This window comes from Mandrillus leucophaeus, unplaced genomic scaffold (assembly GCF_000951045.1).
Source record: "Mandrillus leucophaeus isolate KB7577 unplaced genomic scaffold, Mleu.le_1.0 Scaffold268, whole genome shotgun sequence".
NCBI classification, from domain to species: Eukaryota; Metazoa; Chordata; class Mammalia; order Primates; family Cercopithecidae; genus Mandrillus; species Mandrillus leucophaeus.
In genome coordinates, this window is record NW_012102787.1 from 3119839 (window position 1) to 3130741 (window position 10903).

Below are 10903 nucleotides of genomic sequence, written 5' to 3' on the forward strand. Positions count from 1 at the left end.
CCTCCCGGGTTCAAGCAATTCTCCTGCCTCAGCCTCCTGAATAGCTGGGATTACAGGGGCATGCCACCATGCCCAGCTAATTTTTGTATTTTTAGTAGAGACAGGGTTTCACCATGTTGGTCAAACAGGTCTCGAACTCCTGACCTGGTGATCTGCCAGCCTCAGCCTCCCAAAGTGCTGGGATTACAGGCGTGAGCCACCATGGCCAGCCCGAAAGAGTCTTTAGAAGCACAGCCTTATTTCCGAAGTGCATAAATATTTTTAAAGCAGGTTTTTTGTTGTTGTTGTTGTTTGTTTTGTTTTGTTTTTGAGATGGAGTCTCGCTTTGTCACCAGGTTGGAGTGCCGTGGTGCGATCTCAATTCACTGCAACCTCTGCCTCCCAGCTTCAAGCACTTTTCTCGCCTCAGCCTCCCAAGTAGCTGGGACTACAGGTACACGCCACTGTGCCCAGCTAATTTTTCTGTATTTTCAGTAGAGATGGGGTTTCACCATCTTGGCCAGGATGGCCTCGATTTCTGGACCTCATGATCTACCTGCCTCGGCCTCCCAAAGTGCTGGGATTATAGGAGTGAGTCACCATGCCCGGCATAAAGCAGGTATTTTATGTATTTATTTATTTAACTAAATACAGTTCACTGAGATGCATGTAGGTGTGGGATTTTCTGCAATACCAAGTAACACCTAAAAATCTGCCTGGATATAAAAGAAAACTTTTTGACTGCTAAAATATTGTTTTAGAAGTTAAACAGAATTTTCATCAAGGCATTTTTCTCTTCTAGTTCTAAATTGAAAGGCTTTTAACATTTTAGGCATGAAATATTGCTTTTTCTAGTTTATTTTTTCCTGATAACTTATTACCACCTGCCACATTGTATGTTTTACATATTATGTAAACTATACATTGCTTTAGGGTAGAGAGTTTTGTCTGCTCTGTCTGCTCATATCCCTAGCACCTATAACGATGCCTAGCACATAGCAGGCAAATAATTTTTAAAAAATAATCATTTGAGTGAATACAATTTCTAAACTTGTCTTTAAATAATAGAAAACAATGGCAATTACTTGAACTGTCATAAAAATAATTCTCTACCTGTGAAAATTTCTGAAGTTAGCAGCTAAACAAAGATGTAAACCACAAATAAGTAATTGCAGGCTTACTACATGGATTTCTCTCATTTTATGACTGACTGACTAAGAAATTAAGGTTAAAAAAAAAAAAAACAGCTAAAACAATTTTAAGAGATAGAGAGAATAGTGGTTGCCAGGAGCTGGGAGGAGGGGAAAACGAGAAGTTAGTGTTTAATGGGCATTTCAGATTGACATAATAAAAAAGTTCTCGAGATGGGCAGTTGTGACAGTTGCACAAGAATGTGAATATGCTTAAGTCCACGGACTTGTACATTTAAAAATGGCTAAAATGGTAACTTTTATGTTAGGTATATTGTACCACAATGTTAAGAAGCTTCTCCAAATAAAAACAATTCAGGTGTAATTTTTGACACCCCCACTCCTGCAAAATTCATTCTGATCTAGATCTGCATGGATTTTGTCTTCTTATCCTCTGATAATTGTCCCCTTTTCCCTCTCATCACTGTTTTCTTTCCAAGGCAGATTCTATTTAGAAGAAACTTAATTTCATTGTGAATTATCTATGGTCTTCTTAGCACCCTGGTCTACAGTATTGTTTCTCAAAGGATAGTCCTCTAACTAGCGGCATCAACTTCATTGTAAACTTGTTAGAGAAATTTTATGTCCAATTTCTATCCATGGAATGATCAGACTAAGTCATATTCTTTGAATATTATCCTCCCCACAAAGCCAATACATCTTTTCTCCAAAACATGACAAGCAAATTGGAGAAATGTAGAATTTAGAATGGACTATTACAAATAAGCAAATTCTTGATAAATTTGCCAACACAATATGCGGGAAGACATCTGTGAGATGTATTGGAAAATCTTTCATCTTCTGAACATCTGTGAGATAGAGAAAATTTTACTTTGGTGAAGGCAATTTATGTGCCAAAAAAAAAAAAAATTAGGGAGCTGGCTTAAAATAAGATTTAGAGATTACAAACTGAAAATATCTTACAGTTTAAAGCAGTCACCCTGAGTTTTGTGTATACATTATAGTAATTAGAAATAAAAATCCATGAGAGATGCATGAAAGTACACAAGCTACAAATAAAAAGTTGCACACTATCTGCTTTTACCTTTCCTCCCCCGCAAATTACAACATGGTTTATTCATCTGCTCCAAGCTACTTACCACATGTAACGGTGCACATTCCGAATTCTACTTCTTTGACTACATTCGCATTTGAAACTAAACATAAAGGGTAAAGATACATTATTTAATTATATGAAAACTTTTCTAAGTGAAACACCTCTTACTTGGAGATGAAAGACATGCGTATCATATAGGCAGCAGACATTTTTTAAGTTTTCCATTTAAATCAGAAAACAATGCCATTCTGAGTACTGTTATTGTCTAATTCAAAAGAGTCTCAAACCTCTAAAGAAGTCCGTTAAATTAGGAAATAACCTAATAGAGAGGTTTATATTTAAACTTTGTATATACCTTAAAAATGTTTTTCATCAGTTGATATAGAGTAAGTTAAAATTTGATAGAGGGTCTCAGAAAAACACACAAAGGCCTGTCAGTTGTAAAAACCAATTTTTTCCATTCTCTATTTTCCAAAATTGAGTGTATAATTTCTATTCAAAGAGAAGTCATTAACCAGTGTTTATTAAAATGATAAAAGTTTTATAGATTAGTTCTACTCATTTCCCAGGTTAAGATGGTAAATTTAAATATTTCTAAGAATTTATTTCAACACTTTACCAGGTTAGTATAGGAGTGTATTACTATTTAAAAAATTAAATGTTGTTGGTTCTAAATCATGTTTCTCTTTTTCTCATCATTCTGAAGTTTGACATAAAATTCCACTAGCTATAGTATACAAGCCATTCTTCAGCTCAAATTAGGACTAAAATCTCAATAGAAAAAATATCAAATGAGATGTTAGAAGATGACTTTTAAAAGGCATTGTACCCTAGGACAACAAATCACATGGAAAACACATCGAACTGGAGTCCAAAGAGCTGCTTCTATCACTAATTAGCTGTTTGCGTTTGAGCAAATTAATTAAATGCTGTCAGGCTTAGTTAACCCTTCTGCAAAATTTGGAAAGGAAAATCCATCTCATTTGATTGTTGTAAGAATTAAATAAGGATAATGTGTGTGAAAGCATTCTATAAATTGTTTAGTACTACCAACATACTTAAGATGTAATTACCCAATTTAAACCCATTTTGTACTTACTAATTTAATATAATGCTGGGGTTTTTTTCCTATTTTGATAACTGTAAAATCTCAATAGCTTCATAAACACTACTATTCTGTACTTACGAGCACCAAATATAGTTTTTTGCTTTTGTTTTTCTGAGAGAATCTTACTCTGTTGCCCAGGCTGGAATGCAGTGGCACGATCTTGGCTCACTGCAACCTCCACCTCCTAGGCACAAGTGATTCTTATGCTTCAGCCTCCTGAGTAGCTGGGACTACAGACACGTGCCACCACACCGAGCTAATTTTTGTATTTTTAGTAGAGACAGAGTTTCACCATGTTGGCCAGGCTGGTCTCAAACTCCTGACCTCAAGTGATCCACCAGCCTCAGCCTCCCAAAGTGCTGGGATTACAGGCATGAGCCACCGTGCCCGGCCCCAATATAGTATCTTGAATACTCAGTAAGCACCCAGTGTACATAAGTAAATCAATATTGACTTTGTTAAGTCATTTCTTTAACAAAAATAAATGATTTAGACTATCATGATGATCATTTTGAATTGTGGAATGCTTAGATACCTTCTACTGGCACATTATGTGATACAAATTAAAAGCCAAATCCTGAACATAGAAAACACGGCTAAGAGAATGAGTGCTGCACTCTTTGTAAATATAAGCCTTTTTCAAAAACCATTAGTCAATTACTATGTATTCTACTTTGGGAAAGCTGTTTAATTTCTTCCAACTTATTTCCTTAAAGAAAAACAAATGAGACTAAATAAGAAAGTCTCTAAAGTCCCTTTCAGCTTTAATATTCTATGATGTATTGAGTGTCCATTAGGTTACTCAGTAACCTTTTTAAAAAATGGGAATCCTACAATGGTGGGTCAGTGGAATTGTATGTAATTGGACTTCAGTGTAGCATTTGTCAAAATTTCTTGTTATAAACCTATGAGTGGTAAGAAAATAAACGGTCTGAATGTCAGTAGTTTTATGTGAAACTGTTTAAACTCTAAGACCACAGTGGTTAATTAACCAGTTGGTATCAACATGGTAGGAGTGATGTGTCACAGGGCTCTGTCCTGTTCAACATTTTTATTAATGACCTGGAAAAAGATGCTGTTATCATGCTGACTAAATCCAGAATTCTCCAAAGCTAGAAAGGATAGCAAATATATTTGATGATATATCCGTATCTAAAAAATGACAGGGTGAAATAATGGGCAAATCTAACAAAATGAAACCTTGTAGGAATAAAAAGTCCTTCACATACAGCTGAAAAGTCAGCTGTCCAAAACTATTTTATGGGTTGTCTTAATTTGATAGGACAGTTAAAAACGAATGGAGAGTTCAATAGTGAATTCAATAGGAGTCAAAGATGTGCAGAAGCTTCCCTGAAAATCTACTGGGTCTTAGGCTACACTAACAAAAGCCTGGCATTCACAGTGATGAGGATAATGATCTTGCTCTTTTAGTTGTGGCCAGATTCTGAAATGTTCTCTTCAGTTCAGGACAGCACACGGTAACTTTTGGTATCTATCATCAGGGTGCAATTTTAGTTTTTCAGTTTCTGACAGTTGATTATAAGGTTGATATTTCATGACTTCTATTCTTCCTTAGAAGTATTCCAAAGACAAAAAGAACATATGTGTATAGGATAAAACCCATTGTATAGACTACAACTTTCTATTTTGCAATTATTATGTAGGTCTATTGGATCCTGTTTATAAATCTAAAGGTATACCTGCATAAAAGATATATTTAAAAGGTATATTAAAGGGTATACAAGGTAAAACAAAAGTATAAGGATATAAATCTCATGTCTTTTTTCTTTTTTCTTTTTTTTTTTTTTTTGAGATGGAGTCTCGCTCTGTTGCCCAGGCTGGAATGCAGTGGCGTGATCTCAGCTCACTGCAAGCTCCACCTCCTGGGTTCACGCCGTTCTCCTGCCTCAGTCTCCCGAGTGGCTGGAACTACAGGCACCCACCACTACGCCTGGCTAATTTTTTGTATTTTTGGTAGAGATGGGGTTTCATTGTGTTCGCCAGGATGATCTCCATCTCCTGACCTTGTGATCCGCCCGCCTCGGCCTCCCAAAGTGCTGGGATTACAGGTGTGAGCTACCGTGCCTGGCCATAAATCTAGTATCTTAATGATTTTTCTTTATCTTGAAACATTGTGATATTTCATCACCCATAATGATTGTATTACTCTTTATTTTCAACTACATTTTTAAATGACTAAAATTTAAAAATGAAAGAATGATTGGAATTGCCTAGAAAAATAATGTAATTGTGAAATAATTACACTAACACAGGCTATTTTACAACATCCTGTGTTTTCATATTGTTTTACCCAAGATATTGCATCATCTTTCAAGAAGATATAAAAGAAGTCTAGAGGTATCCTCCTTGTAGTCTATTTCTGGCTTTTATTGAATATAGTTGAGATTTCACAATTTTTCATCTTTTGCCCATAATGGCAAAGAGAAGAAAACTGACAGAGAAAAACATTTCACAATTATTGAACGAATCAGAAGATGAAAAGAGACAGATAACAGCATTTTAGATGCTAATGATGATGATGAAATTGATTGTATAAGCAAAATCTCAATGAGAGATGATGACATCTTGGATGGATATACTAGATGAATTTTTTCTAACTTAAGAATTGATGAGTAAATAGTATCTTTCTGGGGATGAAAAGAATATATGGTATTATCATGTAGTTAGCCTTTCAACAGGAAAGATTTGATCTGGAAATATACTGTGACAATAACTTGTACCATACTGTTTTGCTAAAAGGATGTGGACAGTATTCACTCCTTTTTTAAAACATTTATGCACCAACATTTATTTGTCAAGGTTTGTAAATGAACATATTGTGATGAAAGATATGTATATAAAGGTGACTGAAAGAAAAGATTATGTAGAAATGAGTAAAATTCATTGGACCAATCATTCTAATTGGTGTTTATAAATCTAAAGATGAAAATATTTTCCAATTATGAAGAAAAGATGGCTTTCTCTTCAACAAAATATATGCCTTTGTAGTTTTCAAAAGTGTTGGTTTTTTGAGAAGTGCAAAAAGAACCAAGATTAATGACAAGCTCAAATTTATTAAAGATGCACTCAAAATCTGTAATCAATATTAACACAATGAATGCATTCTAGGTTCATGCTTAACAACTGAGCACTTAGTTGCATTCAAAGTACTTTGCCCAGTTAGGGTACATACACCTTCAAAACTAGGATATATGGAATAAAAATTTGAATTTTTCCATGTTTAAATTCTTCTTGAAATTTCTAACAAAGTTGTTTTCACTATCCCTTTATCCATATTTGTAAATTATTTTTAAATGACTAAAAAAAATTAAAGGTCCACTGGACTGTAAATGGGGATAACTGTTTCTACTGATCCACTGAGGGTTAAGGGTACAATGCAAATTTCAATAACAGTTCTGGAAATTTTCAGACCTCTAACACCTCAGATTGTTTAAAGTTTTGGATTCTCGCTCTCCCCAAGAAAAAGCACTTATGCATGAAACTGTATGTGTTAAAATCCCAGAAAGTACATGGATTCCTTAAAGTCCACAGATGAGGAAACTGAGACTCTGAGAGAGTAACTAACCTACATTTTAATTTGAATGTAAGACATTATAACTTTATTGTCTGAGTTTAGCCTAAATAATGTTTAGCATTTTATAGCTAGAAGTATCTCTTGGCCAGTTTAATATTAAAATTGTTAATTCAATTACTTTAAAGAAGAGAATGAAGCAATAGCTACTATGCTTTGGAACATGTTCTCTTCTTTCCTAGTCTTTCTTTTTCACATTTCTGAAGTCAAGGACCTTTTTAAGCTCTCTGTAGTGTAATGTTACAAGGCCGTGCAAACCTCGATCCCACTGTTAACCTCAGACAATCCATTTCTTTTTGTTGGTGCTGAGGGTCACTATCAGGAAATAAAAGAAAGGCTGGTAGACACAGCAGTCACTCGATATGTATAGACTGAAGACACGTGAGAATGCAAACGATATTAAAAGAATCGCAGCTGGGTCATTTAGAAGGGAAAGGGATAATCCTTCTTGAGAAGATAGCAAACCTGCTGCTGACCTTCCACCTGCTAGAATGTGAGTTACTAATCAATACAACAGCCTGTAAAGTTTTATTGCTTAATGAGCCAGCAGAAAAAAGCAAATGTATGAACCAAGCAGGGGCTCATTGTTCCTTGGTTAACATGCAGCATCTAACAAAGCCACTAGCTGGATCCCTTGACAGGTGTTTTCTACTGCTCCATTCCTTTGTCCGAGGCTGCACATACCAATGAAACACCACAGTGCAGAGGTGCTCAAGGCTAGGAGCTGCAGGAAGCTGCCATGGGGCTTCTGGGCAGTTTTGTCCGCATACTGGTCTATCTAGATGTGTCGTCGTAAAGGGGGATTCTGAATTCCATTGCAACCTCAAGTGCAAATGTGGAAATCAAGCAACTTGGAACTTGAAAAAAAAGAATCTACTATGAGAAGGGAAAATGAATGCAAGAAGAGTCAAAATGATTCCTCTTGGTGGAAGGCTACCTCTAACCCTTAAAAAAAAATCTTTTTCCTTGTCCAAAGCAATATTTAGAAGTTTTCTATAGTAATTTCTATATACGTGCTTATCTGTGTATCTTGCTGTGGCCTGGGAGAATGAGCACATTCTTCTTCAAGGCCACAAGATGCAAGAAAGGGACAAACTCGGGGCTGAGATATGCGAGAGAGCTCTCTAGACGTTAACACGGATAATTCTCATGGTTCGCCTTTGCTCCATCAACAGGGGCCACCGCGTGCCCCCAAGGGAGTTCCCACCCTCACCATCCTCGGTTTCAGTCGGGGCGTAGTTCTCCGCGGTCTCGCTGTCGTTGTTTTCGGTCTCCTCCTCGCCCTCGCCTTCGTGGGCCAGGCCGGCATCCTGCACGGCGGCGGTGACGTTGGTCCCGCGCGCAGACGGGAGGACCGCCAGGAGCAGCCAGCCGACCGTCAGCAGCAGCCCGGCGGAGCAGCCCGTGCCCCTGGGGCTCATGGTTGAGGACTGGTGCGTTGAAGAGAGGTGCGACGCCCCGCCCGCAGCCGCCCGGCTCTGAATCTCCTGTGACGAACCGTGACGCCTCAATGGTTGCCTGGGCGCTGCTCCGGGGCTGAGCGCCTGGAACACGCGCGGAGCTGGGCTGCGTGGCGCGCAAGCCAGGACGCGACGAGGAGCCACGTGCCACAAGTCACCAGAAGAGGACGCCTCCCTTACCCGCAACCGGAAGTTCCCTGCCCAGGCCGCCTCCCTGAGCCTTCCGGGTGCGGTAGGGGTTGCTGTCAGTTGCTCCTTCCGCTGCAGTTGATGGAGCGACCCTTCAGTCTCCTGGCGCACCCTGCCTGCTTTCTTCTAAGACATTTCATTTTCGTACATAATGTTTACCCTTCCCCAAACTAGACTTCTTAGCCCTCACATACTCTTCGTGTGATTTGGTTTCAAAATTTCTTATCCAGAATGTCCAATTTGGGATGTATTGAGAAGGACTCGATTTCTTCTTTGGGATCAGAATAATAGACTTTGAGTAAGAAGAAATTTAGAAATCATCTGATACTCCAAACCCCTCATTTTTAAGTGAAGAGATTAAGAATCAGAGAGATGAAATGACTCGCCCAAAAACATCCAGCAAATTATTTACAAACCTGGAGCTCCCAGTCACATCTCCCGAACACTTACTCGATGATCAGTGATTCTTACGATTCAAGGTTAACAATGAAGAAGCTTTCAGTGGGGGTGATTGGGAGTTCAAGCACTGAAAAGTTAGGGTTCACTTTTGATTCTGTTATTACAAATTTTGCCTCATCTAGTAGTCACATTGTGGTTGTTTGTGGTTGTTTTTGAAAAGACACATAGGGCGCCATACTTTGAGGCTGATTGTTTAAATTCCTATGACAAGTGAGATGAAAGTGAACTTGCGTACACTCTGGCTTTTGGAATATTTGAATATCTAGTCTCAGCAGACTAACAGATAAGCAGGTAACAGAAGAGTATTAAGAGGGTCTTCAGAGACACTTATTTGTAACAAAACAGGTTGAAGCAGAAGTAGAAATTTTTTATTTGAATATTTTCTCCCAAAAAGGCTTCTACTTTTGAAAATACAAGGACTGCTAAACATCTTCAGTATTAAAGTTCGAACTGATATCGGTGAGAAGTCTCTGGGAACATTCATATCAATTAAAATACCTTAAAATATAGCGCTTGACAAGATTATGAGGGAGTTAACATGGGAAACTTAGAGATGATCTCGAGAAGTAAAGGCCTTTGTTTCATGGCTAAATGAGTCAAAATTTTTCTTGTTTGAATCCTGAGAGAAATAAAGTAAAAAATTATGCTGTCAAACACAAACTTTAAAACAATGATACATAGTATTGTTGCTGGCAAATTGTTGAGTGTTTCAAAGTCAATTTTAGGATCCATTGCTTCCTGAAGATAGTATCCTTTTTGAGCAGAGGAAGTCCCATAAACTCTATAGTATGTACTTTGACTCAGGGAAACATCAATAATCTAATAAATAAACAGCTGCAAAGGGAATCCAGATGGGTCTCAAAGAGGACCTGAAAGATTAAACTCTGAAATAAAGACTATTAATATTTCTAATAGCAGCAATATAAATCACCTATAAAATATTGTGTTACTCATGTAAGTTATAAGAAAAAGTGTAATGTCTGTCCTCAACAAACTTTTACTGTCTCTCTAGTACTCTCTCTAGCCACAAATAAATGAAAGGTAAGTGTTTAACCAGAAGGGCAGGGCACAGAGTCTAGAGGGACTGACCCTACTCTGACCTGCAGATACAAAGGAGCAGGAATTCCACCCTCAATCCCTGATATGCTCCTCTGACCCACCTCATCCTGCCTGGAACTAAGCATCTCCACCCCAGCTCCAATTTCGGATGTGGGGATTAAAGCCCAAACGCCTCTGCCCCACTCTGCCCAGACATAGCTCACCTATCTTGGTCTGACCTTACCTTGCTTGGCCTCATTTGGCACGCGGGAAAATCATTCCTCTATCCAGTCTCTGCACTACCTACCCTTGAAGACCAATTTGTATTCTGAAAAGGAAGACCAATTTGTGTATGTGTGATATAAGCACAAGATAATCAAGGCCTAAATAAAGGATTACCATAAAAATGAAAAGAGAAATGAATGTGAGAGAAATAACAAAGAAAGGATTAACAAAATGGAATGACTGGCTGCCTAAGCAGGATAAGGGAGTGAGGGAGGGAGCAAATAAAGGGAATTAGGAAAGTCAGTAGACATTTTGTTTAAGCAGGTTAAGTTGGAGGTATCAACAGAAGTCAAGTGAAAACATTCAGTGGGCAGCTTGAGATAACCATATACCAAAAAAAAAGCATGAAAAATACACACACACACACAGTTAATATAATGTTCTAAGTACTGCTATAATATTAGAAACTTTACAGTGATATTTGTGAAAATAATTGGGAGATAAAATTGATTTTGGCTTTAATATGCTTGATTTGGTAAAAAGCATTCTCCATAGTAATCCCCCAGAGAGAAGGTTCTCAAACCTCTTTTTTTTTTTTTTTTTTTT

At 37.7% G+C, this 10903-nt stretch overlaps 1 protein-coding gene across 1 annotated transcript in view; it reads right to left on the reverse strand.

The window, feature by feature from the left end:
• SPACA1 (sperm acrosome associated 1) overlaps positions 1-8351 on the reverse strand; it is an 18938-nt gene extending 10587 nt beyond the window's left edge. Inside the window, exons 1-2 of the mRNA XM_011984453.1 lie at positions 8140-8351; positions 2270-2326 (exon numbers count right to left, since the gene is read on the reverse strand). Of these exons, the coding sequence (XP_011839843.1) occupies positions 2270-2326; positions 8140-8347 (265 nt within the window). The 5' untranslated portion in view covers positions 8348-8351. The remainder of the gene's footprint in view (positions 1-2269; positions 2327-8139) is intronic.
• Positions 8352-10903: the final 2552 nt, after the last annotated feature.